Genomic DNA, 27917 nt, shown 5'->3' on the forward strand with positions numbered 1-27917 from the left:
CAATTGAGGAGGTGGGTGGGGTACGGGGACGAGGACAATGAGAGAAGAGGGAGAAAAGGAGGGGAGGGGACGCGAGGAGAGTGGAGTGGAGGGAAGACGAGGAGGCGAGGAGGCTAGAGGAGGATGAAGAGGGGAGAAGAGGAGAAGGAGAAAAGATAGCAGGAAGAGGGGAAAGAAGAAGAGGAGTAGAGGAGGAATAGAGGGGAAGAGAAGAGGAAAGGAGAACTATCTCATGATAATAGATGAGGATGGGATGGAGATAGGAACAGGGAGAGGTAAGATTGTTATGTTCGCAGATGGAGGTGTAGAACATGTTTCTGATTGGAAAGAAGAGTTGAGGAATTCGAGGAAATTGAGTGATAAGGACAAGGAGTAGTCGTATACTTGCGTAGAGGAAGATGATCGTTACGATGGTGGTGGTGGCTGCGTCATTTGTGGTGGAAGTGACAGGGGCGATGTGATGGGGAGCATAATCATTCCATTGGAGAGGAGGAGGAACTTGGTGAGGGAGTTTGCGACTTCGTCCTCAGAGAGGGGCTGAGAGGAGGAAGGGGAAGGGTGTGCGTGTCTGATACGTTGAAAGGATTCTTCTGATGAGAGCGTGACGACTGAGAGGTTCGAGCATCGGCCGTGACGATGAGCATGAAGATCTGCGTTTCTTTTCTCCTTCTCCTCTTCCTCCTGGTTTCCGTTGCGTTTTGGATCAGCACGTTCCTGCGCATGGACTTCCGAGAGGGCTGGGTGAAGCGAGTGGGGATAGGTGAGGGGAGGAGATGGACTGCAGACGGAATTTCGGGGGGCTTGCGACAGGAGCGAATGCCGTCAGGCTGCATGCTCAACGCGATGGAGCCGGCAGGAGACTCGAGGATGTCGTTTCTTCTGGTGCATGACGTGTCTGAACACATTGGGAACTTCGCGGTCACTGCCGTCTCCATCTTCAACCAGTGCGAGAAGGAAGGGTTCTCCTGTGCTGTCTACGGCATCGACTTGCCCGGGCACGGGAGAAGTGAAACGCGTGGGGAGTTCACGATGCAGGAGATGATCGCCAGCGTCGGTGAAGCGGCTTCGTGGATCAAAAACACAACGAGAGATGGAGCCGTTTTCTTGGTGGGCAAGGGGATAGGAGGAGAGGTCGCGTTCCAAGCAGGAAGCGTGTTCGAGGAGGTGACAGGTTGGTGTCTGCTGGACATGCTGCTTTTGTACCTCACGCTGGTGGTAGGGATGGTAGTGAACGGGGTGCTGCTGCCGAGCGAGATGAAGCATCGCCCACAGATTGAGTACGTCAAGGGGATAGTCGGGGAGATCCTTCAAGTCTTGTTCGGGGATGCCAAGGCGAGTTTGCCTCCTCTCTGTCCCAGGCTGATGGAGCTCGACCCGCAGCTATCACTCGCCGCCTTCATCTCCTTCGAGCGGCAGTTCGACAGGATCGACTGCGGGGCAGCTGGTGCCTGCGCTTGGCACCATGATCGGGAGATGTACGAGGACAACCTGAGAGACCCTTTGAGCCTGTGGTCAGCAAGAGTCAGTGGAAACACGGCCTTCAGTTGTGACGTGATGGCAGGGCGGCGACGTTCTCCTCTCTTCGTTCTCTCTTCACATACAAGCCCGTCAAGTCTTCCTTGGAAAATGAGACACCGGCATACCGTCATGCTCCTCACATACAACCAGGATGACACCTACTGCAGATCCTCCTTTTGGCCGGCGGGCAGGATAAAGTGATCCCTTTGGCGAGCGTTCGATCAGGTGCACGTGCAAAGGAAAGGGAGAAACATGACTTGCTGTCCTCTTCTAGTCTTTGAAAGGATCGGCGGCCCGAAACTTCTCAGGATCGATATGGAAGCTGGTGGGATAAGAACGAGCAACAGTCGTGTTGTGACAGCCCTGCAGGCCATCAAGTGCTCCAACAACATCACAAGCAAGCTGCAAGGGTGAGACGATCATTGAATCTGCTAGTTCGTGTGCTATGGTCCTCACTTTCCCCTTGTAGCTCATTGTCGCTTGGTCGGCAGCTGTTCTCGATGGCAAGCTTTCTACCTTAATGCCAGAGAGTCCGTACTTGAACCTGTAGAAGGTCTTTCTTGCTTGTCGGTCTCTTCGGAAGAGGTCAACTTGTTCAGGATCTCCTCTATGCTTGTGTGATGGGACACCTTCATTGAGCATGAGCTTTATTCATATGATACACGGAGTGCTGATAACCTACATTCGGTCCCTATATACATCGTTTTCTACATCTGTACACGTCGTCGCCTCTAAGGCGGTTGGAGCTGGCCCCGTCGCCTCCTCACAGCTGCATAGCCACCCCGTCCGCTGACTCGATCGTCCGCTTCTGCTGGATCATGAGGATGCTCGCGCGGAGGCAGGCCAGCTGCTTGGCCTTGGAGACGGTGGGAGCGTGTCGGTGCTTGTTACTGGGAGAGATGCTGGTGCGGGAGCTAGGCTGGGATGCAGAGGAGGAGAGGGGAGCGACGATGGTCTCGAGGGCAGGTACTTGCGCCATGGCGTGGTCGGTGGAGGAGGAACGAGAGGGTTGAGTGGAGGGGAGAGAGGGAGCTCTATTTGAGGGCAACGGGCCACGAGACCTGGGGGGGGGAGGTAACGTGACGTCCGCAAGTCAGGTGGCATCCGGGGACAGGAAGTCACATGTCAAGGTGGTTCAAACAAGCAAGAGGTAACGTGATGTCTGAAAGTCAGGTGGCATCCGGGGACAGGGCCTTACAGGCTGTTGCAAAACGTTCATCTTTTTTACCACAAGGTAACCTGCAGATGACAGGAGGTAACGCTCTGACCCTTTCAAGATCTTGCAAAATTTTCAAACGGTGTGTTTGACAATGACTGCTGACTTTCAACCCTCTACAGGTATCGTGATCGTGATATGCCCTGATCCCTCTTCATTTTTAGCATCCACCTCTGCCAGCCTTCTTGTTCCCCTGCCGTTCCACCACGAACCTGTTGGATCAGTCTGTCTTCAAGTTCCGATTGAGTGTGTTGCTCATATCCTTGCTTTTATCTTCTTACTGCTGTTTGAAGAAGTGCCAATGACTCAAGCTCTGCAACTCGACGCTTCCATCTCCTCTCGATCACATCCTCAAATCTCCAATTCATTGCCTGTCATCGCTCCTCTCAACTCCAGCCCAGCCCGTCCATCTGCCCCCGCCATCCTGGACAAGGCCAGGCAGCTCGCATGTCTTCGCGCAAGCATCCTCATGATCCAGCAGAAGCGCGCTGTCTACACTGCCGACGGCGTACCCATGCAGCTATGACAAAACAATCGCGATATTCTTATGTTTATTGCTTTGGTTGTCGCATGGATGGATTGTGGACATCACAACAAGCGTTGGCATGCTGATAAGCACAAATCACATTCCAATACGATTTTGGTAAGATACAATCTAGAAAACAGGTTAAAAAAACTGGAGAATAATTCACAGTAACGTAAAACGAATAAATTAGAGACAACACATTAAACAAAAATTGACATTTGTGTGAGGCTCCAGCGATGGCAATAGCGTGTCTCGCTCTCGCCATCTCATGCATGCGCTACATGCTTGATTCACGCCTCCACCCATAACGGTACAAGGACTGTTTACACACTCACGAGCTGTGAGCGCATGTCTAGATGCGATCCTCGCACGCGCACGCGACAGCACATTTGGCTTTACTCTCATCGTCACTAGTATACAAGCTATGCTCGATCGCGTCCCGTCTCCCTCCAACACGTACAGCATAGCCTACACCTTCCTCCCGCTCACGCAGCGAGACTGTCCGTCCTTGTCATAGCTGCATGGGTACACCATCGGCAGTGTAGACAGCGCGCTTCTGCTGGATCATGAGGATGCTTGCGCGAAGACATGCGAGCTGCCTGGCCTTGTCCAGGATGGCGGGGGCGGATGGACGGGCTTGGCTGGAGTTGGCGGGGGAGGGCAGTGGGCGGGAGGAGCGGGAGGCAGGGTGGGGGGCGTAGGCGGTGTCAAGGGAAAGAGCTTGCGTCATGGATGAAGCAGGGAGGGCGAGGCTAAAGAGCTGACGGATGAAGCTGACAAGGGCTGGCGTCAACCAAGTGCAAACAAGCAACGTGGAGATAGGCGACAAGATCTGGAGGAGCGAAGTCGGGGGAGCAACCCAAGAGGTGAGGTACTGGCAGTCAAATGTCGGGAAAGAGCACGAGACGGACAAACCAGGTGTGTAGTAAGAGGTGTCAGCAAGGCCTGACCTGGGGAGAAAGCGAACTTAAGAGAGTTGTAGATGCTTCGGCTGGTAGGGCTATACCTATGCGTAACGCATCGGTTCGATAATGTCATGGTACCACCATGGCACTCTCAACTATGTCTGTCACGATACCGCTGATTGTAAAAGCTTTGTCATATATTCCTGTAAGGCCCTGTCCCCGGATGCCACCTGACTTGCGGACCTCACGTTACCTCCCCCCCCCAGGTCTCGTGGCCCGTTGCCCTCAAATAGAGCTCCCTCTCTCCCCTCCACTCAACCCTCTCGTTCCTCCTCCACCGACCACGCCATGGCGCAAGTACCTGCCCTCGAGACCATCGTCGCTCCCCTCTCCTCCTCTGCATCCCAGCCTAGCTCCTGCACCAGCATCTCCCCCAGTAACAAGCACAGACACGCTCCCACCGTCTCCAAGGCCAAGCAGCTGGCCTGCCTCCGCGCGAGCATCCTCATGATCCAGCAGAAGCGGACGATCGAGTCAGCGGACGGGGTGGCTATGCAGCTGTGAGGAGGCGACGGGGCCAGCTCCAACCGCCTTAGAGGCGACGACGTGTACAGATGTAGAAAACGATGTATATAGGGACCGAATGTAGGTTATCAGCACTCCGTGTATCATATGAATAAAGCTCATGCTCAATGACGTGGGAGTGTGTGAGACAGGAGGAAGCTTGAGGGAGGAGAGAGGGACATGAGGGGGAGGGGGGAGGGAAGGGGCAGGCGAGGTAATGGGGGTAGGGCGAGACATGCAGGGTCAAGGGCCGTTGTTTTTGGTCTTGATTCCGGTTGAAAGGAGGCTCATGGTCGACGCAGCATTTAGATTCTCAATTTACCTTGTTTGTATACTCAGTCATGTCTTGATGAGTGCAAAGCAGCACATCTCAGTGTACCTCGGATATCGAAATTGATTGTCGGATAACTTCCGTCAGATAATGAGCTGGGAACCAGCAGCTGAGAAAGTTACAAAACGAGCTCAACGACTCAGCAAGGATCCCAACGAAAGTGATGACATATCTCGCTCTCGCCATCTCATGCATGCGCTACATGCTTGATTCACGCCTCCACCCATAACGGTACAAGGACTGTTTACACACTCACGAGCTGTGAGCGCATGTCTAGATGCGATCCTCGCACGCGCACGCGACAACACATTTGACTTTACTCTCATCGTCACTAGTATACAAGCTATGCTCGATCGCGTCCCGTCTCCCTCCAACACGTACAGCATAGCCTACACCTTCCTCCCGCTCACGCAGCGAGACTGTCCGTCCTTGTCATAGCTGCATGGGTACGCCGTCGGCAGTGTAGACAGCGCGCTTCTGCTGGATCATGAGGATGCTGGCGCGAAGACATGCGAGCTGCCTGGCCTTGTCCAGGATGGCGGGGGCGGATGGACGGGCTTGGCTGGAGTTGGCGGGGGAGGGAAGTGGGCGGGAGGAGCGGGAGGCAGGGTGGGGGGCGTAGGCGGTGTCAAGGGAAAGAGCTTGCGTCATGGATGAAGCAGGGAGGGCGAGGCTAAAGAGCTGACGGATGAAGCTGACAAGGGCTGGCGTCAACCAAGTGCAAACAAGCAACGTGGAGATAGGCGACAAGATCTGGAGGAGCGAAGTCGGGGAAGCGACCAAAGAGGTGAGGTACTGGCAGTCAAATGTCGGGAAAGAGCACGAGACGGACAAACCAGGTGTGTAGTAAGAGGTGTCAGCAAGGCCTGACTTGGGGAGATAGCGAACTTAAGAGAGTTGTAGATGCTTCGGCTGGTAGGGCTATACCTATGCGTAACGCATCGGTTCGATAATGTCATGTTTCCACCATGGCACCTCAACTATGTCTGTCACGATACCGCTGATTGTAAAAGCTTTGTCATATATTCCTGTAAGGCCCTGTCCCCGGATGCCACCTGACTTGCGGACCTCACGCCCTTTGCCCTCAAATAGAGCTCCCTCTCTCCCCTCCACTCAACCCTCTCGTTCCTCCTCCACCGACCACGCCATGGCGCAAGTACCTGCCCTCGAGACCATCGTCGCTCCCCTCTCCTCCTCTGCATCCCAGCCTAGCTCCTGCACCAGCATCTCCCCCAGTAACAAGCACCGACACGCTCCCACCGTCTCCAAGGCCAAGCAGCTGGCCTGCCTCCGCGCGAGCATCCTCATGATCCAGCAGAAGCGGACGATCGAGTCAGCGGACGGGGTGGCTATGCAGCTGTGAGGAGGCGACGGGGCCAGCTCCAACCGCCTTAGAGGCGACGACGCGTACAGATGTAGATAACGATGTATATAGGGACCGAATGTAGGTTATCAGCACTCCGTGTATCATATGAATAAAGCTCATGCTCAATGACGTGGGAGTGTGTGAGACAGGAGGAAGCTGAGGGAGGATAGAGGGACATGAGGGGGAGGGGGAAAGGGAAGGGGCAGGCGAGGTAATGGGGGTAGGGCGAGACCTGCAGGGTCAAGGGCCGTTGTTTTTAGTCTTGATTCCGGTTGAAAGGAGGCTCATGGTCGACGCAGCATTTAGATTCTCAATTTACCTTGTTTGTATACTCAGTCATGTCTTGATGAGTGCAAAGCAGCACATCTCAGTGTACCTCGGATATCGAAATTGATTGTCGGATAACTTCCGTCAGATAATGAGCTGGGAACCAGCAGCTGAGAAAGTTACAAAACGAGCTCAACGACTCAGCAAGGATCCCAACGAAAGTGATGACATATCTCGCTCTCGCCATCTCATGCATGCGGTACATGCTTGATTCACGCCTCCACCCATAACGGTACAAGGACTGTTTACACACTCACGAGCTGTGAGCGCATGTCTAGATGCGATCCTCGCACGCGCACGCGACAACACATTTGACTTTACTCTCATCGTCACTAGTATACAAGCTATGCTCGATCGCGTCCCGTCTCCCTCCAACACGTACAGCATAGCCTACACCTTCCTCCCGCTCACGCAGCGAGACTGTCCGTCCTTGTCATAGCTGCATGGGTACGCCGTCGGCAGTGTAGACAGCGCGCTTCTGCTGGATCATGAGGATGCTGGCGCGAAGACATACGAGCTGCCTGGCCTTGTCCAGGATGGCGGGGGCGGATGGACGGGCTTGGCTGGAGTTGGCGGGGGAGGGAAGTGGGCGGGAGGAGCGGGAGGCAGGGTGGGGGGCGTAGGCGGTGTCAAGGGAAAGAGCTTGCGTCATGGATGAAGCAGGGAGGGCGAGGCTAAAGAGCTGACGGATGAAGCTGACAAGGGCTGGCGTCAACCAAGTGCAAACAAGCAACGTGGAGATAGGCGACAAGATCTGGAGGAGCGAAGTCGGGGAAGCGACCAAAGAGGTGAGGTACTGGCAGTCAAATGTCGGGAAAGAGCACGAGACGGACAAACCAGGTGTGTAGTAAGAGGTGTCAGCAAGGCCTGACTTGGGGAGATAGCGAACTTAAGAGAGTTGTAGATGCTTCGGCTGGTAGGGCTATACCTATGCGTAACGCATCGGTTCGATAATGTCATGTTTCCACCATGGCACCTCAACTATGTCTGTCACGATACCGCTGATTGTAAAAGCTTTGTCATATATTCCTGTAAGGCCCTGTCCCCGGATGCCACCTGACTTGCGGACCTCACGTTACCTCCTCCCCCCAGGTCTCGTGGCCCAGTGGCCCTTTGCCCTCAAATAGAGCTCCCTCTCTCCCCTCCACTCAACCCTCTCGTTCCTCCTCCACCGACCACGCCATGGCGCAAGTACCTGCCCTCGAGACCATCGTCGCTCCCCTCTCCTCCTCTGCATCCCAGCCTAGCTCCTGCACCAGCATCTCCCCCAGTAACAAGCACCGACACGCTCCCACCGTCTCCAAGGCCAAGCAGCTGGCCTGCCTCCGCGCGAGCATCCTCATGATCCAGCAGAAGCGGACGATCGAGTCAGCGGACGGGGTGGCTATGCAGCTGTGAGGAGGCGACGGGGCCAGCTCCAACCGCCTTAGAGGCGACGACGTGTACAGATGTAGATAACGATGTATATAGGGACCGAATGTAGGTTATCAGCACTCCGTGTATCATATGAATAAAGCTCATGCTCAATGACGTGGGAGTGTGTGAGACAGGAGGAAGCTGAGGGAGGAGAGAGGGACATGAGGGGGAGGGGGAAAGGGAAGGGGCAGGCGAGGTAACTGTGGGAGGACAGGACAGCCATATTCATGTTTGGGTGTTTTAATCAAGTATTTTACCGCAGGGATTGAAAGCACGTTACTGCGCATGTGCAACATAATTTTATTTTTTTCGTGTTACTTTGACTTACGTTTGATGTTAGAGCCTGGCACAGTTCCTTAGCATAAAAACTCGACCCGGCGCGAGCGTCTGAAGGGCATTGAAGGCTAAAACATGAACTGGCACATCTTTCATCGCCAATACACTGAAGCTTGAATCTATCATCACTAACACGCTTGAACTTATCTATCATCACTAACACACTGAAGCTTGAATCAACCTATCATCACTAACACGCTTGAATCTATCATCACTAACACACTGAAGCTTGAATCTATCATCGCCAATACACTGAAGCTGTACTCAAGTTGAATCAGAAGCACAGGTCATACGGCGAGTAGAGAATTGACGGCCCGATGAGAACTAACCCTCAGTTCACAGTCAAGTTCCGATCATTTGCGAACTTGAAGGTCGGAGCGAACTCCCACCGTCTGTGCCCGGCCGCGCACATAGCCGCTGAACTTCGGAACTTCAAAAGATCCTGGACCGGATGCGTTCACAACTCGGATCAGCCGGGCCGCCAGCCCGGTCGGAGACAAGACATCTCAGTAAGTTGCCGGGCCTGTGCGAGCGATCGGTCACTTTTCACCAGTAGTACCGTCACGGAGTCCGACTCCCGATCAGCGCCGGGGCGCGGCGCGCGGCCCGGGCCGGGCCCGCCCGCACTCAGCCCCACTGAGTGTTTTGAGCGTCTGAGCCGGGGGCCGGCGGGCTCCGACCCGGACTCCGAGCCTCGGAGCCTGTCAGTGACAGTGTGGCCGGGCCGGGCGGGGCCGGGCCGAAGCACGGCCCGGGCCCGGACACTCAGTGAGATGCGGTTTAACCGCCGAGTGGGCGGAGTGGCAGGAAACCATGCAGAGAGACGCGAGATGCAGAAGAAGAGAGACGAGAGAAGACATGGAAGAGTAGAAGCTGATGAAATGAATGCAATACAATGTTAGACAAGATGATTTAATGAAGTGAGAAGGGAGGATGATCACTGTTATGACCCTCGAGGAACAAATTTCAGAGCACCTGAAATCATCATCTCACGAATGATAGGCCAAATATTTGAACAAAGTTTCATTTGCTGTTTTTTCCTCAACAAAGTTTCATTTGCTGTTGTTCCGGACTTGGTCACTTGAAAACGCAATAGTACTTCTTATTATGTACTTGCAGGTGGAGTTTGGAAATTCTCGATACAATAACCTAGTGCATGAAGAAAAATGGATTTCAATGACGAGGCATCATTCTTCTGTTGTTTCAATATTTGACATTGGTTTGCAGACTGCCTTCGATAAAGATCAAATCAAAACCATCCTCAAAGAATGCGTTGAAGAGACTCTGGGACAGCATACATATGAACACTCAAAAGTGATCAAGAATGCTTGCTAGAGATCTGTCTGTGATGCAACTTGTTTAGATTGGCCAGTGGATCAATGACATTTGTGAGAAAAGCACAAAAAGGCTGGTGACAAATCTTTAACTCTTTCTTTAGCATCGCTTGTCATACATTTTCAGATTGCTCTGAGCAAGCCCTTCAAATATGTCGTTACTTGTGTTATAGTTCAAAGAAATGGTGCAGGTCAGAGATATGATTTCTTTGAGTAGGATCGGAGAATTGATTACTTTCTCCAGGTTTGCACACAGCAGCCAGCTGTTTCTGGGATAGCGCTAACGATGGATCTGCCAGCTTTAGGTGACTACAACGGACTGGTTTTTGAAACTGAGAATTTGCAATTAGATGGGAGGAGAAAACCATGTACTGTGTTGCAAAATGCTTTGCTCTAGCAATATGATTGTAAGTCTGTTTCAAAGCTTTCAAAACGCAAGAAATGCTTCAAATCTCTGGCATCGCTCGAGCAAGTCCCAATTCATTCAGTTCGCGCTCGAATGCTTCTGATTCCCTAATCGACTTTTCGTTAGAATAGATTTGAGATGATCGGCCTGTCTAACTTACCGATTGTAGAGCTCGAGCATCTGCTGTTTCCTCCGCACCTTCAGCTCTTCTGATTGCAGCCGGATCTCGTCCCTGATGTCGCTCTCTCTCTGTTTCCTAATCAGGCCTCCGGACATGCTAGAGACTGCCTGTCGCCATCAGCATCAGTCGTGGCCAATAAGTGAAACATATGACTAGTACACACTTGCCCTTCGTGCCATTTTGCTGTCGCACGCAGATTCAAGGTTTCTTTCTTTGCTGTTTCCATTTTGGCATAATACGCATTTTCCCTGCAGAGACAAACACATAATTGAGTACATGTGTGGTTGCAAAGAACGCAAGGGTATTCGGAATAACCTGCACATTTTTGCAACATTTGCTCCAACAATCTTGGACATTTATATTCAATCCTAAGTACCTTCAAACCTGTGGAAAGTTCCCATTTTGTTCAGAAATTCAGAACAACAAGGAACGATCAACTTTGAAGTCGCGAGCAAATTTTCACAAGGATTTCGCTCTACAGCAACTATTCTCAACGCATCCTTACACAAGGCTTCCGTCAACATGAAGCTATCTATCTTACTCTTTTAAACTCGGCAGTGATAAACTAAAGGACGCTCAAGTCAGGCTTCGAGCAGTAACGGGTTGATCATTTCATGACTCACTAGTCATCATATCCACTGTTTTCTGATCCCAGCACTGCGCTAGCTCTGAGCCCATGTTACTCGCCGCTCGGATCAACCTTCGGCGAGCCGAGAGTCAAATTTTCAAACTTGCCCTTGGCAAGTTGACAGTGGACCGTTGGAGGCTCAGCGGCCACCGCGGCAGCGACCTGGATGGCTGATCCAGCGCTGGCTCAGATCGTCAGTTAGCGGCGGCGCTGCCAGCCGCAGCATCGCATGCCTCCGAGTCCATCATCATCATTGTACTACGGTCACTGATCATTGTGATTGCGATCGGATGATTTGCGAGTCAACGCCTCCCGGCGTCAGTTTCAACGGACGGACCGTTATACCGTTACCATCGATTCGATCTATTTTTTACCGTTACAAGTATCCGTTATTTCAGATTCTCCCGAAATAGACCGCGGTTCGTCTGCATGCCAGAAAGCGTACAAGCAGAAGATGCGGAGAGAAGGGGGAGAAATGTCGAGGATGTTAGTTTTAGATAGATCGATGCAATGCTGCTTCATGATAGATCCTATAATCTGACGACCAAACGTCGAAGCGCAATCGTTTTATTTCGTTTGCCAAGTTATCTCGTTCATCATTTAATCGCATTCATGACTTGAAAAGGCTGTCTTGTTGATACATAGGCGATTCTTGCAACATTCCAACACCTTTGCTCAAGTATCCATTTACGTTCCTCGACCATTCACTTTGCCTCTTTTGCAAATTATCTTCTAAGCAATCATAAACGCTTCTGAAGCATTCACATACTTTTCTGAAAGCGTTTGAACACTTTTCTGAAACATTCAAATTGGCTGTTTAGCCTTGCTATTACTGATGTATTATGATAGATGTGGAGCAAGTTCGTGGAGGCACAGGGTGACAAGACCCAGAAGACTGAGCAGTTGTTTCAAGTCAAGGCGACTGAGCAGCAAACCACCAAGCTTGACATTGGAATGGGTCTTCCATTCAACGTCAACTCCCACAGACGCCAGTAAGTTTTCACTGTAAGTTGTGAGGTTTCTGTTCTAACCTGAACTTTCCAGATTGCCATGGCAGTCGGCTAAGGCCATGCACTTCAGCCCCAACACTGCCACCCTCTCCCCCCTGATGCCACTTGGTACCTAAGTTTTATCACTATTTGCTTGTGAATGAAAGAGAGACAATTTTGAAACAAATTGCTTATGTTTCATCTTTGAATTGAAATGAAAGTCTTGTTACTATTTCAATCTAATGGCAGGGCTGGTCCCAGAGCCATGATTGAGAAGTTCACCTGCCCTGGTTCGCGATCAAAGATTCTCTCCTTGATACTCCCGACTGCATCCTGCAAAAGGGAAGACGGACTTGATTTTCCAAGGTTGATAGGAAAGGGCTTCCGTCCATCAAGCTCGTACATGCTGCCGTCCTACACTCCTTGTTGACATGGAGCACCATCATTCAGATTGCAAAACATACCTTATGTACGATACAGAGGAAGTGAGAGTCAACATCATCCATTTGTGGTTGTCTGTCAAACAACTCATCATGCAAAGCAAGCAAGGATCAAAGACACTTGCGTTTGGCCTTCTTCCGCTGCGCTCTGATGCAAACTTTCCAACTCAGTGTCTTCATTCAACTCATCAGCCCTGGAGAGCATTGAAAACATTAGTATTGTACTGTAAAATATATAACGTGCACCTGTCGTCAGGACTTTTTGTTTTTGTTTTCTCGTAGAGTCTCTTTGCCCAGCCTTCGATCTCCATCGATTCTTGACAGTTGAGTAACGCGTGTAGTACAGCCATCGTGCCGCAAGCGTTGCCGATCTTCTGCTTGCAAAACCAAAGACTCTCAGGGACAGACTGTCCTTCCTTTTTGATTTTTTCAACAGAGTCTGTTGCAAACTGCTCTATTTCAGGAGTCAATGGAAATAAGAAGAGTACTGCGACGACAGGTGTTGGCACCATTGCGAGCAGTTCAGGATCAGTGCCGAACACATCTGACAACACACCATTCAATGGCCTTCCAGGAACAAATAGTACAATACCATGAAACTGCCAGGTTGGAGGACATCCAATCTTGTGACTGAAAGTGGTTATCACCTCAGGGTTGCTTTCCTGGACATCAATAGATTGCCTCATTAGCCTTGAGATGCTATCAATATTGTACATTCGAATGTTCATTGTCGTTATGAATTTGTACACTCAAGTATGTAAATCATGTGATACAGAGAGCATGCACATAGTTTTAAGATTTCCCTCTCTTGCACTGGAACAAAGTGTTTAACCGAAGTTTGAATCGCGTATATTATGTTAACAACAATCATGCAACACAAACGCGTGACATATGATGAATTATCGTCCAAATGGAGTAAGACAGGATGGGTGACTTAAAATGATTCCATGATTTCTTAGCATCGAACTTTGTCAGCCAATCATTTGGAGTGTTTGAGCTATCGCTGGGTCGCTGCTATTTTCACGCCTTCACTTTTACACATTGTTTGCCCTCGTCATATCCTACATGTACACACTTATCACATGTTCTCTTCGCTCCCATTCTGTTTTGTTATCTTACCAGCGCCAACCAGAGCTTGGTTCCTGGCATTGCGTACAGCGCTGGCGGTGTACCGGTTTGAAACGGTTTTTTTTATGTAACGAGCAAAATTGCGTTCGTAACGGAACTCTTCAAACTGCAAGGATGGCAGGCTTTAGTAGAGTAGATGCTGAAAATGTTGGCGCAAGAAAGCAGGAGGAGGGAAGAGGATGCTAGATAGAGAAAGAAACTAGAAGTTTCGACTTCTTTGATGCCAGCCGATCATCAGATGAAAGATAGAAACATGGTGAATCTTATGTCTAAGCAGTGAGTCAAGGTTTGAACTGTATCAGTTCTAGATCAAAATGTCTTCATAGCAGAAGTCAAGACCAAGTAACAAACCTCTCAAACTGGTTGAAATCACATAATGATATAGAGAAGAGATAGAAATGTCTCTGCAGCTTTGAAGATGGTGGAGAGACAGCGACTACAGATTAGCGTTTAGTTTGACCGACGATCTCAAGCATTGTTGTTTATGTGACGTTTCAGCAGTTTTCTTTCTAAATTGTTACAGAACTATCAATTGGACAGGCTAGGATCAAAGTCAAATCTGAATTTGTTTTCTTACAGATGTATCATTAAAAGGAATATCGAGGGTTTGGCAATCCCAAGGAAGGAGATGGCAGATTCCTTGTCCTTCATATCGTTCGAAAAGTTCAAGACGGAAGTAGCGCAGAGAACAAAGAAAGCGTTACAAGAGCAGCCGAGTGTGCATGAAGATGGTGCGAGAAACCGTGTTTACGACAAACACGAGTTGTTTGATGATCTGCATCTTGACCTGGATAAGCCGAACTTGCTTGATAAACGTCCGAAGAGCGCGAGAGGGGTTTCAGATCGTTATGTTCCCGTCCACGAAAATATTCCGGATAGACTGAAGCATACACCTCGAAGCAATGTTGCGGAAAAGAAGACACCAACTTCCGGTCCAGTCTCTAAGAGATTGTTGAAGCTAGCCGACACCAGCAAGGGCAAAACTGTCTATCTCTATGCCAATGACGGGCATTATGACAAGGCTGGCTACAAGCTTTTGCTTCCTGAAAACATGGAGCTTCTTCTTGATACGGCTGCGCAGAAACTCTCTCTCCCCGCCGCTGCTCGGCTTGTCTTTCGGCTGCCCAGTGGAGACCAAGTGAGACATTTCTACGAGGTCGAAGATGACGATCAACTCGTCTTCTCCTGCAAAGAGCCCTTCAAGCCTCCCCCCCCCCCTGAACTCAGGCAGAAGAGTAAAACTAAGATTCCAGGTGATGTCCTTCCTCTACGAAACTTTGTTTTCTCTAAACCCTTCCGCCTTCGCTGTGCATTTTTTGACACAGTGTACATTAGTGAAACAAACTAAGGCAACCAAGCAACGGATGGCGGCCTACCAGGCAGCTCTCGCTGTTTCCTCACCGCCCTCTATATCCATGGACACGAAACTGATGCTGCAGGACACTAACCGCCTCCTCCGACACTTCCGTCTTGCCTACGGGACTCAGCTTCAAAAGAACTCAGCCTCGGAAGTCGTGGGGCCTGAACGCTCATTAGAGACTGTCAGGCTTCTCTGCGGTCTTGGAGCTGTTTCTCTCCGTAATCAGGCTCTCACCTCTCTCAAGGGCATGACTTTGCAGACGGACATGGTTGAGTTGTATCTTCAGAATAACTTGTTGACAAATTTCGAACATCTGCCTCAACAACCCAAACTCAAGGAGATCAGGCTGGAAAACAACGTGTTGTACTCTTTTCGTGGCTTCCAGCAACAACCAAGACTGGAGCAAATTTGGTTGGAAGGAAATCCAATTTTTGCTCACCCGCAATACCGTTTGATGGTCACAATCATGCAGCTGAATGGGTATCTCACCCGCATCGACAACGTGCTGGTCGAGCGTGATGAGCGTTTGCTGGCGCAAGCCCTCGCTCCTTATGTGACCGAAGCGCTGCGAGCTGGGTGGCTGCTGGACACTGTCAGGCAGCCTGATGCTGACCTTGACATGTCGGTGGCTGAATTTCAAGAGTATCAATATTCCAACAACTTGAATGAGTCGTTGCTGCCATTGGGGCGGCATGCCGTCAACGGTAGATCGAACAAGATCGTGATGGACCATGGGGAGGAAGGAGAGATCAGCGATGCAGCAGGCCGATACGTGTCGAACATGATGAAGGCTCCTTCGGATAGCGCCAACGTGAGTGCCAACGTAGACCAGGACGCCGAGATGGGAAGCCCTGGTCGCATGGCAGCGCAGATTGAGAGATTGACCGACGCCCTTGTGCGAGCATCGCAGAAGTCGAACGTGAAAGAGAAGTTGCTCGTGGAAACATCCGCAAAGCTGAGGGCTGTGCAAGAAACGGCAGAGCGAACCAAGAAAGAGCTAGAAATCAAAGAAGAGGCTCTTAAGGAGTCTGAAAAGATTCTTTCAAAGCGAACAGAGCAATGTAGACAACTCTATGATATTGTTGGCGCGCTGGAACAGAGGCTAGCTCAGCAGCCGGACGCAAGCTTGTCGACGCCTCACCAGGGGTCTGATCGCTCCAGGTACACCAATGCTGCTGTTCAGACAGAAGAGTGGAGCAGCTCTGAGCGAGCTGCCGCTGTTGGAGAAGAGCTGATGGCTGAGAGAAGGTAAAGTTTTACAGCTCCGTCTTGTTTTCTCACTTTTTTGCAGATCTCGAGCTAGCGAGCGAGCTGCGCTTGAAGCTAAGATTCAACGACTTGAGCTGTCCATCGCCGCCTCGGAGAACTCCTCCAACCATGTCCACCTGGCTCTTTTCTCAGGTTTGCTGCTGAATCTATCGACAAAGGGTGTCTGACAGCTAGTCTTGCTTTCAGAGGTGCGAAGTCGTCTAATGGGAGAGCTTTCCTATTCCATCCCCGACAGCAACGTCATCTCCTCCATTGTCAAGGATATCGACCGTCACCTTGGGGAGTTCGGAGGCGATGAGTGATGGGAGAACTAGAGGGAGTCATTGGAGTTTTGCTAGTTGATGTTTCAGGACGAATTAATTTGAACCAAATGTAAGCCAAACTTTCTGCTCCCCCCGGCACTTGTCAGTGTCTGGCCCCCTCAGGGGCGGGCCTCAGAGTCTCAGGCCCGCGTGTGATCACCGGCGGACTGACCGGCGGAGCTGCTAGCATTCAGTAACGGAAATAACGTATGTTGGTGGGGCATGGGAATGGGGTGGAGAACGTGTGCAGCAGCAATGGCGATGGTGGGGGCGGCAGAGGCGCTCGTAGGAGGAGGAAGAGGAGGATCAAGACATGAAGTCATGCATGGCGCTGCGAGATTTGACCCGAGAAGCTCGAGACGACCGACAGCAAAGGGGACTGGAGATGTTTGGGCTGAGGAAAGGAAACTGGCGGCTGCCATGGAGCACATGATAGTTAGAAAGGTTGGTCTGCGACGATGGTTAGAGGAGAGGCGGGACTTCTGGCCAACTGAAGTAGCATCAGAGAGGCGACGTGTGGAGATGGAAGAGGAAAGGAAGGAAGACGTTCTAAGACGGGAAGGCTGGGGAGAAGGAGGAGGAGCAATTGACGGATTCGAGAAGCTAAAGAGAGCAAGATGGGAGGAGACAGCAATGTCAGACATCAGAGACTCTCAAGGTGATGGAGAAAGAGGAAAGGGGCTGATAAGATACATCCAAGACAACGGTGATGTAAAAGAAATCGACACTCGAAGCTGGCCGACGATTACCCTTGGGTCGAATGACGAAACTCTGCGAATACGAGGAGGTGGAAACGAGAAGACCGAGGACAAAGAAACAAATATGGTCAAGAAAGACAATAACTTCAGGTGGAGGTCCATGTTGGATAACGTGGTGGTCATCGAAATGAAGAGGAAGGATGGTCTCGTAGACAGATTCTCAATCTCTGGAATCGTGTTGGATTGTTTTCTTGCTAGTCAGGTGTGTTCACAACCTCAACAGTTGCCCTATGTTCCTGCTTGAATCGGATTCTAATTCTTGCTGTTCAGATGCTTGTTGCTGTCCAAATTCTTGTAGATTTCTTCATCGCTATTCCTGTACTGAAGTTGTACTCTCAAGTACGCATGTTCTTGCTCATTACCTGGAGGTTTTGTGACGACGTGTCAGTTTGTTGTGCAGCTTCTGTTGCCAAGCATGAGCGAGTTTCCAGCAATCGCAGAGATGTCTATCATGGCTTGTCACTGGGGGTTGCGGTGAGTCGACAGTTTTCTTGAGTGCCGTATGACCTGCACCAAGGTTATCAAAATCAGTCCTTTCTGCTCTGTTTGCAGGCTGGTTGATTGCTAAGTTCTCTCAATGCGGTTATGCTTTCCAGTCTCCTCTCGTTCCTGTTCGTTTGTCTCGTTTGCCTCCTTCTATCCCATCTGACATGTCTACAAGACGGTCTACGCTTCCTTCTCTTGTCTGTATAGTACTTGGTCCTTTCTTAAACAGATGGCGGTGGATGAAAGTAAGCAGTGTTCATCTCTTTTTGCAAGACCTCACGACGCGTATCAGGATTTAAGAGTACTCTGACTTTCTCTGGCATTTCTTTGCGGTTTCTATCGTGTGAGGTGAGGCACAGTTGCTGGTTTTTTCGTGTTGGTGACGTGAGCTGGCTCAGATTCCTGGTCTGCTTTTCTTCATTTGGGCTGCTTGCAGTAGGCGTGACGGAGAGCCGCTCACGATGAATCAGCTTGTTGGGCTTGACTCTCAAGGCCTCGGCAAATTCCTTTCGGACTGGAAAGGAGGAAAACTTTCGCTGCCTCTCCACCTACCGATGAAGGATCTGCCTCGTCATTCAGCTTGCGACTGCTGCCCTAGTTCTCCTGCACGATCTTCAGCTAGAGTCCCCAACTTGACTCGGAGTGAAGACGCGGAAGAGTCGAGCAGTGCGCGCTACCTGCGCAAGGAGCTTGAGAGTCGACGGCAGGAGGTTGCGGAGCTGCAGGAGCTCAAGCGGCAGCTGCTGCGCTTGGAGTTGCACAAGGCGAAGCTCACGCAAGAGGTTGAGGCGTTGCGTCTTTCCCGGTTTGATGGACTCATTGGTGCTCAACAGTGCGAGAAGCTGAGAGAAGAGGCAGGAGGCGGGGGAGCAGGAGGATCAAAGGTATGCGATCATCTTGGTACCCCTCAGTCATGCATGTTTACAGCTGTCTCGTCCCGATGCAGCCCATCTAGTCCAACAGCTCGACTCCAGCAGGCGGCCGAATGTGATGAAACTTGCTGGAGAATCTCGTCGGGATCTCAAGGTGACCAATCATACTCAGCGATCTCCCGCCCCGTCCTCCCAATTGGCAGAGGACGAGGCGCTAAGCTATGAGAGCATATCCAATCAAACGGAAGAGGAGGAAGAAAATCTCCCGGCGAGTAGGCAAAACATGACGCTCACTGGCGGTCAACCTGAAGCCTCGTCGAGCTGTTTGGCGGCAAGGCAAGAGAGAGGCAAAGAGGCGTTGAGGGACAGGGAGAGGAGGCACAAGCCAAGGTGGAAGGGAGGACTCGGTTTCCTCCTTGCGCCTGCGATTCAACTCGTGTCGCTTCTCAACCGTAAGCAGTAAAACCTTTATGAATGACATGAAGACGATAAGTCACGGATATATGAGGAGGTGCAAAAGGAGGGGTAGGGAAAACAAGGGAAGGTGATTGTTTGCAGATCATTGCTGTTGAGCGAGAGTTTGCTGAGCAGGGATGCATAGAGCCTGTCGAAGTAGATCAGTTGCAATTGGAATGAAGATGCATTACCAGGAGAGAAGAGTCGTCAGACAGGTCTTTGATGACCCGTGCAATGATTTTCTTTCCCCCGATGTCCTCTACGTGCTTCCTTACGGTCTCATTCTTGAAGATCATCTTATGTATCGCCCAACATCCAAACATCTGCACTCGAGCGTTGCTCGGGTGCTGCTGCATGGACGCGAGGATAAGATCGGTGCCGCCATGCTCGAAGATCGCCCACTTGTTCTTGTCATTGTGCGCGAGGTTGAGCAGGGCGCGGCACCCGCTGATTTGAGCTTCTTGCATGTGGAACAGCAATCGCATGCCCCTGATGATGGTCTGGACCCCCTTGCTTCTCGCGAAGACAGTCTCAAACCGTTGGTCGGCCGCCATGTTCCCCATCACCTCGCAAGCTCGCGAGAAGACCAAGACATTGAGCGGGAACCTCGAGATTCCCTCCAGCAGCCTCTCCAACCCGCCGCCAAGCAGGATGTCTTGACTTGTCCCGCAGCAGGAGGCGATATTGGCGAGGGCTAAGCTGCAGTTAGCAACCACGTTCTCATCCTTGCGGTATCGTTGGAAGGCAGAGAGGATGTTGGGGATGCCACCGATCTTATAGATGCGCTTGATGACGGACTCGTGCATGGCCAGCACGCCCAGCACGTAACACGACCTTGACTGCACCGCCGCGCTGCCGCCATGCAGTTCCATGAGCTTGACCAGGAGGTCGATTCCGCTGCCAGCGACGAGTCTTGTCTTGCTTCCCTCGTTCCTGGTCACCAGCGTCGCGATGGTTTCCAGACAGTGATCACTGACCTGTGCCAGATGTCATCTTGCATGATAGAGAGGAAGAGACGAACAGTCGCAGAGTTGAGGTGCATCTTGATGGCATCTAAGGCCATTTCAACTCCAGTGTCTTCCCCTTGCTTTCTCTTCGCCGATGGATCAGATCCTGAAAAAATGTCATACATGAATCATGGTGAATCATCGTATTCATATCCTACTGATCATCTTCCGCATCAGTTGACACCCAACTTCTTGTATCTACGAAAGCATTAGCAGTTCCTCCGAACTTCATCACTTCACTCACTTGTGCCTTTTCCATGTGCCTTCGCATCGTGCTGATCAGCACCTCGTACTCTCTAGACTGCAGCAACCTTTGAGAAACAAGGGGAAAGGGCTCAATGAGAATCAGCTCGTTGAACGAGCAGCCAACGAGCTGAAGATTGCTTGAGTCCTGAGCGACGAGGTTGATCATGTACTTGACCTTTTCTGCGGGTGTAAAATCCTTGTGCCTCATCGGCAGAAATTCATCGCAGTATCTCGATTTTGACTGCTTGACAGCCGCGTCGACCGCGTTGCGAATGTAATCTGAGTAATGGGAGAGGATGAGGAAAATGAGAAACAAGACCACCAAACTGATCATGTTTGTTCGGCGATCACTTTTGATGATTGTGATAGACTTGATCTGTTCTCTCCCTGCCATGATGTTCGACAGACGGGCTGTAGCCTTTGTATTCCCTTTTCTCTTTCGTAAGCTGCTGGAAGATTTCTGGTTTTCTCTTTGTTCATGCTGGAGTTGAGAGATTGTCTGTGGCAGGTAAGGAGCAGATGAAATTTTTTCTTCGTTAGAAATGTTTGTAAGCAAGAAAGTCAAAGAAATTTTGCTGAACTTGGGTCTTGATGCAGCAACTTGTTGGCAGCATGAAAGTATCAATTCCCAGAGGTCGGCAGGACATCTACTGGGCTTGGACAGTCTGACTCCCGATAGGATGGCGTGTTTCACTTGGTCTTCCTTGGAGCAATGAGAATAAGGCTCGATGCCATCTGACAAGATCTGCCATGTGACGACCCCGAAGGCCCAGACGTCGCTCTCAGCTGTAAACGTTGAAGTTCTGATGCTCTCAGGCGACCTGCGGCGGTAGGAAACCGAGGGCGGATCAGGAGACGGCGGCAGCAGAGAGGATACACTGGACTCTTGCGCTGGATGCCGCATGAGCAAACCGAAATCCGACAGTTTGATGGACGTTGAAGAGATGTCTTCTTGTTCTAACCGCAAGCATAAAATGTTCTCTAGCGAAAGATTCCCATGAACTAGGCCGCCGCCATGTAAAGCTTCCATGCCTGCTACGATCTGAAGCAGAATGACCCTCATATGTGTCAGGCTTAGAGCTTTAGTTTTGATGCTTTCCTGTAACGTTTTACCAGAGCAAAATTCATTCACCAGGTAGTTGCTGTTCTGATTGAAGCTCGTGCCAAGCACTTCGACTAGGCGGGGATGTCTGCTAATCTGCATGAGCAGCGAAACTTGCTCCACGCAGCAGAGAGGATGCAATTTGACGACGGTGACTTGTCGTTGGCTTTGATTTGTCTTCATGCTGCCTTTGTACACCTGGTTGCCTTGCCGGACGCCAAGAAAGGTTGAGAGCTCAAGCGACGAGAATTGAATCTGCGATATCTTTTTACCTTCTAACCACTCGAGAATGCTTGTTCTTATTGCATGGTTGGGAATGAGATTTTGATTTTGAAGCTCAAGGCCCGTCGAAGGACTCAGATTACTTCTTTTCAACCTGCGCAAACTGAGTTAGCTTGAGTGTATCCGGGGGGGTGTGAACAAACCATTCTTCGATTGCTCGTCGCTCATAACAGTAGCCATCAGCTGTTGAAACAGGGTCTTCCATAACCTCACCTGTGATGGGACAAACAAACGAGAAGGGGAGATCTGCATCTTCCCGCTTGTGGCTTTCATTCATCTGTCTTGTAGGTTTGCTTTGATTTATAAGTGCTCTGGGTTTTGATTTAAATAGGATAGAGAGCTTTCTTTTGATTCTTTCATTGCAAGGTTTGATGTTATTGCCTTGTTGATGTGGTTTTGTTCCTCGCTTCTTGTCCTGCTAAGACCATCTAACATGTTCACCATTCTCCCATCGCAACTACAAATGTGACTACCTATCAATGATTTTATTTTTGACTGGATGCCTTTTACTCAAGCGCCTAGTGGCTAAGTGACACAAACCTTCGGCACCTTTTTGCCGTTTTCAGATGGTTTTGCCTTAGAGGGGCCTGAAAATGAAGGGTGGGGGTAGTCCTACTACGGGTATTCTGAATAGATCAAAGATAGGGTGAATACTTGCCATTGCTGGGGGGGGGGGGGGTACTGGCCTTCCCGGGAAATGGCGCGCATGATATTTTTGAGTTTCTGTTCAATTTTCACTGCATTATACTATCTATCTTGATTCAACATCTCAATTGGAAAGAGTTTCTAGAATATGATATGAGCGAAATTGTGTCTTTTTCATTAGGTCTTCTCAGTTTAAAACCCAACTGTCGCAGTGGAGTACGTTCATTACTTGATTGCAGGTTTGGAGAATGAGTATTCCATCCATCACTGGTATGATCTTTCACGCTGCTCTGGTCTCCCTCGAGTTAGTAAAGACCTCAACATTTTTGGAATGCTCACTCCGCACTCCTCACATCCTCTTGCCTGCTGCGATATTGCAATGGGTTCTCCTGATTCACCTGCCGCGTGTGCATGTCTCTGAGTAATTGTCTTGCTTCTCAGTCGAGATAGGCCTCTTCCACGCTTGAAAATGTTTCAGTGATCATCAACATTTTGGTGTGAGGTACCCCAATCACTTTCCTTACCATCTCCTTCTAGAGTTTAGGGTTTAGGGTTTAGGGTTTAGGGTTTAGGGTTTAGGGTTTAGGGTTTAGGGTTTAGAGGGAGCCTGAGGCAGCTCAGGAGGAGAGCGAGGGAGCCTGAATTTACAGACCTGGAGAGGATCACAATGGAGGCAGCATCTCCGTCAAGCCAAGAGGACATGCAGCTCGTCAGCGAGCTGTCAGCAGTCATCGAAGATGCAGCTTCTTTGAACGAGACGGGGACGAGCGAGCCGATCAAGCTGGTCCTGGACAAGGCTGTTGGCAACCTCCACGACACCTTCTACTCTCCGGGGAGCCTGGAGTTCATGTCGCTGGGAGAGTGGGCGAAGACGCCAGAGGAGCAGGGAGTGGGACGCAACGTTCTCAAGGAGAAGCTGGGGAAGTGGCTGCAGAGCAAGCGCTGGACTCGCGTGCAAGGAGAGAGCAAGAAGGCAAGGAGGGGCAGCGCGTTCTCGCCACGGGCAACGGCAGCTGCTGAGCTTGAGCAGGAGGCGGAGAGCGACGACATCGAGCGTCGATCTCTTAGCTTCCTGTTCATAGCACTGAGTAAATTCGCAGAGATGCATGTGCTGGCCTGCTCGCTGAAGGTGGACAAGAAGGACCGACTGCGGGTGGAGATGAGGGAAGATGATGAAGAAGAGGAAGACATTGAGGAAGAGCAAGGCGAGGGCGAGGAAGAAGACGGGGCGAGCCCGTACCGAGCTTGAGCTGAGCTCAAGGTAAGGAGAGAAGGTAGGAGGCGACCGAAGGCCAAGGTGAGGAGAGGCAACTCTCCTGATTGAGGCTGAGGAAGCTGAATGGAGGAGGAGTAGGTGGCGACCGAAGGCCAAGGTGAGGAGAGGCAACTCTCCTGACTGAGGCTGAGGAAGCTGAAGGGAGGAGGAGTAGGTGGCGACCGAAGGCTCAAGGTGAGGAGAGGCAACTCTCCTGACTGAGGCTGAGGAAGCCAAGAGAAGACAGCAGAAGTAGAAAGTAGAAAGAGACCTCAGAAGCAGGGTTCGCATTGTAGGCCGTGTACTCCCAGTGCTCGCGCACCTCTTTAGACTAGGATCAAATTGCAAAAGCCCACAAGGAGGCCGAGCAACATTCTAGCATTCTAAGGGTTTAGGGTTTAGGAGGCGCCGTTATTTTCGGCAGGCGCCGTTATTTTCGGCAGGCGCCGTTATTTTCCGGGCAGCATGGCTCCTCGCCAGGTGTAGGGGAAGCCGCCAGGGCGCCAAGGAAGCTGCAAGCGAGAGGTTTGTATACTTCAAATAGCTTTCTAAGTATGGTTCTTCAGTATGATGAAAATGTTCGCAACCTGCTGTATCGGAGATCATGCCAATACACGCAGAGCGGACTTGTGGATGCCTCTGTCCTCGAAGCTGATCTCGTCGAGAGGGTGAAGAGCTTCGCGAAGCGTTATCCGAACAGCAGGACAGCCCAGGCTTGCAAGGCTGTCCCCGGAGGGATGCACCCCCGACGCTATCGCAGAAGCCATCCGCTCGACATGTCAGCAGGCACGACGTGAGCTTCTACAAGAAGCAATGACTGGATGGAGTGACGCATCCAGAGAGTGGTTTATGCAGCAGATTGAAGAAGCCAAGAAGGAGAAGGTCGAGACATACACCGCCTCAGCAGGCAACGAGGTGACTTCCTTCATCTCCATGACTCTCCTGGGCATCTCCTCGGTGTATGTCAACCATGAAGAGAAGTTGAAGAAGAAATTCGAAGAGATCGGACTGATCGTAGACTCAGTGCAAGAGAGTAAAGCAATCATGTGGAAGGCTCCGTATAGACCCGAGATAGCGAGTGCTGAGGAGATCCCGGTGACTGTTTCCTTCCTCCGCAATGCACAAGCGGAGAAGCTCTGGCAGGGAAGAGAGGACTTCGCGATCGATGGTCGCAAGACGGTTCACAGCTGTACATGTGAGCATCGTGCACGATCGATCTTTCAAGATTCGAGCCAAGAGAGGACCCTGGGGCAAAGGGGGCAGCTTGGCAGAGCTGACCCACCTGTTAACCTTGGGCGGCATGACAACGGCTGAGATAGCTGCCGTCTATCGCTATCAGCTGCTGCGCCAGTCCCTTGCAGCGGTCCAACTCCAGCCGCTGGCCGGCATGCTGGTCGCTGGGGCGCCAGCCTGAGGACAGCAAGTCCACAAAGGCTTAAGTTAGGTCAGAAAGGCTTCGTCGCTGTAGGGGCCAACGTCATCTGGAGACAGAGGGAGGTGGAGTGGATCGTCTCCTCGAGCTGCCCAGAGGCGAATGATACAGCATTTCGAGCTTTCCGAGAGAGCGAAGCGATGGAGGGAGTACACCTGACTCTGTTCAGCGAGGACCCGAAGATCAGAGAGGCGCTCGCAGTCGAGTTGACAGCTGATCGCTTTGTGTCCAGAAATAAGTTGAAGAAGGCATCAAGGATGCAGAAGAAGGCAGGCGGCAAGGACGGCAAGGAGATCAAGATCATCATCAAGTCGACGGCGGCATCTGGTCGCTTCACGAGGAAGGAGATGGAGGGGCTGTGCAACGGCGGCAACACGTCCATCGCAAGAGTCAAGAGAGTCTTGTTGGAGATCGCTAACAGGCTCGAGATCAAAGTTGAAGGCATCGACATGGAGGAGGATTTGAACACCAAGTCCTGGAACGGGTCCAAGCTATGCATCCTCCTCGGCTCCACGGAGGATGCTCGATGCATGATGAAGCAGCTGCCCTTCTCTCTAGAAGGCGCAGCAACCAAGCTCGAAGCAGTCGGCTTCGACAAGGAGCCTGAGGCGGCTGGTCAGCGGGGCACCAGCGACGCAGCGCAGCGACAGGAGGAGAGCGAGGGAGAGTGGCTGGAGTTTACAGACCTGGAGAGGATCACAATGGAGGCAGCATCTCCGTCAAGCCAAGAGGACATGCAGCTTGTCAGCGAGCTGTCAGCAGTCATCGAAGATGCAGCTTCTTTGAACGAGGCGGGGACGAGCGAGCCGATCATTCTGTAGGATTTTGGGCAGGTAGGCATATACGCTATCTTGTAGGGTAGTCCCTGGGAATCGAGGGGTGGTTTAGGGATTTCAGTTATTTGTACCTGGTAATTTGAGACCTTACGAAATTGATTTGAAATGTTCACTAGAATAATTTTTATTTGTCGATATAACAGTACAAAATGAAAAATATTTTATTTTGCTGCCTCCTTGTCCTTTACCGCTGGCATGATGCAAACCATCTGCAGTGGACCATGGATGAGAAGCAGTTGAGAGAGACAATGACACAGGTGAATCAGAAGCCCAACATGCATGTGTGCTGGAAGGCTTGCGACGGATGTGTGATTCGGAAGCTTACATGTGTGCTTTGAGTTTTTCAATGAGAGTTTTCCTCCAAAATATTTTATTTTGCTGCCTCCTTGTCCTTTGCTGATGTGGACCATTGGATGAGAAGCAGTTGAGAGAGACAATGACACAGAAGGTATCGCAGATATCTGGAAGCCATGCAGCCCAATGATCGTTGTGAGAACATTCAAACGGATAATCTCCCTGTTTCACTTCCCTTGTTACAACACTGCGCGCTGGAGAGTTCACAGATACTCTGCAGAGATGACTAGCTTCTCAAGAGACTTTCAGATAGAATTCCAGCAAGAAAAGCATGCAGGCTTGATTTTGACATATATATTCCTGAATTCAAATGAATAATTGCTCTGTCGCAGAAAATTATTGTTGATGCAAAGCTTGACATCTGACTTGCAGCGAAAAGCAGCACACTTGCTGCTCAGATGCAGAGATGTTAAACCAATCTTTATTTGAGAGGACCCTCAACTTTGGTTTAGTAAACTATCATTAAGCTCAAATTCAATCTACCATATTGAGTGGAGGAGGTTATCTAACATATGGAAACACACTCTGACAATCTGATTATTACGATCAGAAAATCTCAAGTGTTGCATGAATCAGTATCGTAGACCATAAATTTTATAGGAGAACATCCGCTTCGCACCTGCCTAGAACATTTAAAATGAGGCTACCTACATCTGATTGATGGTACAATGCAGCTATGAGGAAAGCTTAACGCATTTGGGAAATTTCCTCAAATTTTTCCTGGCCCAAACTTTCTTCATTGTCACGAGTCTTTCCATACCATCTTCGAAGAAGCAACATCCTCTTCATACATTTACATGTGTCCATGCTTCTTCATACGTTTGCATGTGTCCATGTTAACTGTTGCAGGTTCTGACAGAAATCCTGTGTAAACCTCAGAGTAAACCTCAGAATGTGCTTCATAGGGGTTGGGAAGGTAAATATGACTGGTCATCTGCAGGAAAATCTTCAAGGCTATTCAAAACTTTCCAAACATGAGGAGGATACGATTTATCCTAGACAAACACATGACGACAACTCCTTGCGTTGTGTTGCTCCCGGCATGTAACATGCCAAAGCCCCATTGACGGTGAAATTCGCATCCTTGCTTGCCATGCAGTGTTGCTTGTAGAAAGAGAGTGCTTGGGATCGCGAGAGACTCTGCTCAATCATCACAATCTCATGCTCTGTTGTAGAATGATGCCATTCCAAACATGAATCCTCTTTGGCTGCGGTGGGACGATTTCCACCCTCCCCACATAGATTTTGGGGTAAGCAGTACAGGTATGTTGTGACATTCTGTACGGGATTGGAAGTTCCTGGTAACAATATGTAAACATCATGTATGTGTTTATATATATAAAAATAAATAAAACGCAAATAATACAAATGTCTAACTGACTCATACAAAAATAGCTATGAGATATTTGAACAAAAACACGCTGTATTAAAAACTAATTCAACGACCCCTCTCAAACAATCCAGGTACCACCACCCCCTTATTCAGGGGAAACCACCGGGTCATTAGTCATAACCGGTACTGGGAGATCGAGAACTGACAAAAAGCCACTTTTCCGAATTCCTGGTTTTTCCTGGGCGAAATCCTACAGAATGGATCAAGCTGGTCCTGGACAAGGCTGTTGGCAACCTCCACGACACCTTCTA

General features: G+C 50.4%; 10 protein-coding genes across 10 annotated transcripts in view; 6 read left to right on the plus strand and 4 right to left on the minus strand.

Annotated features, from left to right (window-relative positions):
• Positions 1-720: 720 nt before the first annotated feature.
• Positions 721-1673, plus strand: GUITHDRAFT_122033 (hypothetical protein; the record flags this gene model as incomplete). The annotated part of the gene is made up of 2 exons (XM_005818690.1): positions 721-1511; positions 1562-1673. 2 exons carry the CDS (start codon positions 721-723, stop codon positions 1671-1673), a joined length of 903 nt encoding a protein of 300 aa, XP_005818747.1.
• Positions 1674-9681: 8008 nt separating this feature from the next.
• Positions 9682-10298, plus strand: GUITHDRAFT_91156 (hypothetical protein; the record flags this gene model as incomplete). Its single annotated transcript, XM_005818691.1, has 5 exons — positions 9682-9819; positions 9869-9916; positions 9967-10030; positions 10084-10144; positions 10190-10298. The coding sequence occupies 5 exons, from the start codon at positions 9682-9684 to the stop codon at positions 10242-10244; spliced, it is 366 nt and encodes a 121-aa protein (XP_005818748.1). The 3' UTR covers positions 10245-10298.
• GUITHDRAFT_122034 (hypothetical protein) lies at positions 10286-10652 on the minus strand (the record flags this gene model as incomplete). Its single annotated transcript, XM_005818692.1, has 3 exons — positions 10286-10352; positions 10406-10533; positions 10590-10652. 3 exons carry the CDS (start codon positions 10650-10652, stop codon positions 10286-10288), a joined length of 258 nt encoding a protein of 85 aa, XP_005818749.1.
• Positions 10653-11903: 1251 nt separating this feature from the next.
• GUITHDRAFT_122035 (hypothetical protein) lies at positions 11904-12180 on the plus strand (the record flags this gene model as incomplete). Its single annotated transcript, XM_005818693.1, has 2 exons — positions 11904-12046; positions 12099-12180. The coding sequence occupies 2 exons, from the start codon at positions 11904-11906 to the stop codon at positions 12178-12180; spliced, it is 225 nt and encodes a 74-aa protein (XP_005818750.1).
• A 42-nt stretch (positions 12181-12222) lies between these two features.
• GUITHDRAFT_160344 (hypothetical protein) lies at positions 12223-13632 on the minus strand (the record flags this gene model as incomplete). The annotated part of the gene is made up of 6 exons (XM_005818694.1): positions 12223-12457; positions 12508-12559; positions 12603-12677; positions 12730-13027; positions 13076-13145; positions 13603-13632. The coding sequence occupies 6 exons, from the start codon at positions 13630-13632 to the stop codon at positions 12278-12280; spliced, it is 705 nt and encodes a 234-aa protein (XP_005818751.1). The 3' UTR covers positions 12223-12277.
• Positions 13633-15738: 2106 nt separating this feature from the next.
• Positions 15739-16634, plus strand: GUITHDRAFT_156494 (hypothetical protein). Its single transcript, XM_005818695.1, has 3 exons — positions 15739-16219; positions 16263-16372; positions 16427-16634. The coding sequence occupies exons 1-3, from the start codon at positions 15753-15755 to the stop codon at positions 16540-16542; spliced, it is 693 nt and encodes a 230-aa protein (XP_005818752.1). The 5' UTR covers positions 15739-15752; the 3' UTR covers positions 16543-16634.
• Positions 16635-16797: 163 nt separating this feature from the next.
• On the plus strand, positions 16798-19121 carry GUITHDRAFT_122038 (hypothetical protein; the record flags this gene model as incomplete). Its single annotated transcript, XM_005818696.1, has 8 exons — positions 16798-17502; positions 17571-17639; positions 17689-17774; positions 17994-18031; positions 18079-18134; positions 18185-18568; positions 18620-18670; positions 18714-19121. The coding sequence occupies 8 exons, from the start codon at positions 16798-16800 to the stop codon at positions 19119-19121; spliced, it is 1797 nt and encodes a 598-aa protein (XP_005818753.1).
• Positions 19122-20950: 1829 nt separating this feature from the next.
• GUITHDRAFT_82805 (hypothetical protein) lies at positions 20951-21652 on the minus strand (the record flags this gene model as incomplete). The annotated part of the gene is made up of 1 exon (XM_005818697.1): positions 20951-21652. A coding segment is annotated over one exon (702 nt), but the record flags the coding sequence as incomplete, so codon positions are not given.
• A 90-nt stretch (positions 21653-21742) lies between these two features.
• On the minus strand, positions 21743-21992 carry GUITHDRAFT_56020 (hypothetical protein; the record flags this gene model as incomplete). The annotated part of the gene is made up of 2 exons (XM_005818698.1): positions 21743-21845; positions 21895-21992. Coding segments are annotated over 2 exons (201 nt in total), but the record flags the coding sequence as incomplete, so codon positions are not given.
• Positions 21993-23076: 1084 nt separating this feature from the next.
• Positions 23077-27917, plus strand: part of GUITHDRAFT_156495 (hypothetical protein) — a 5669-nt gene continuing 828 nt past the window's right edge. The window contains exon 1 of the mRNA XM_005818699.1: positions 23077-24038. Coding sequence (XP_005818756.1) covers positions 23097-23645 — 549 coding nt within the window. The 5' untranslated portion in view covers positions 23077-23096 and the 3' untranslated portion in view covers positions 23646-24038. The remainder of the gene's footprint in view (positions 24039-27917) is intronic.

This window comes from Guillardia theta (genome assembly GCF_000315625.1).
Source record: "Guillardia theta CCMP2712 unplaced genomic scaffold GUITHscaffold_276, whole genome shotgun sequence".
Classification (NCBI taxonomy): domain Eukaryota; class Cryptophyceae; order Pyrenomonadales; family Geminigeraceae; genus Guillardia; species Guillardia theta.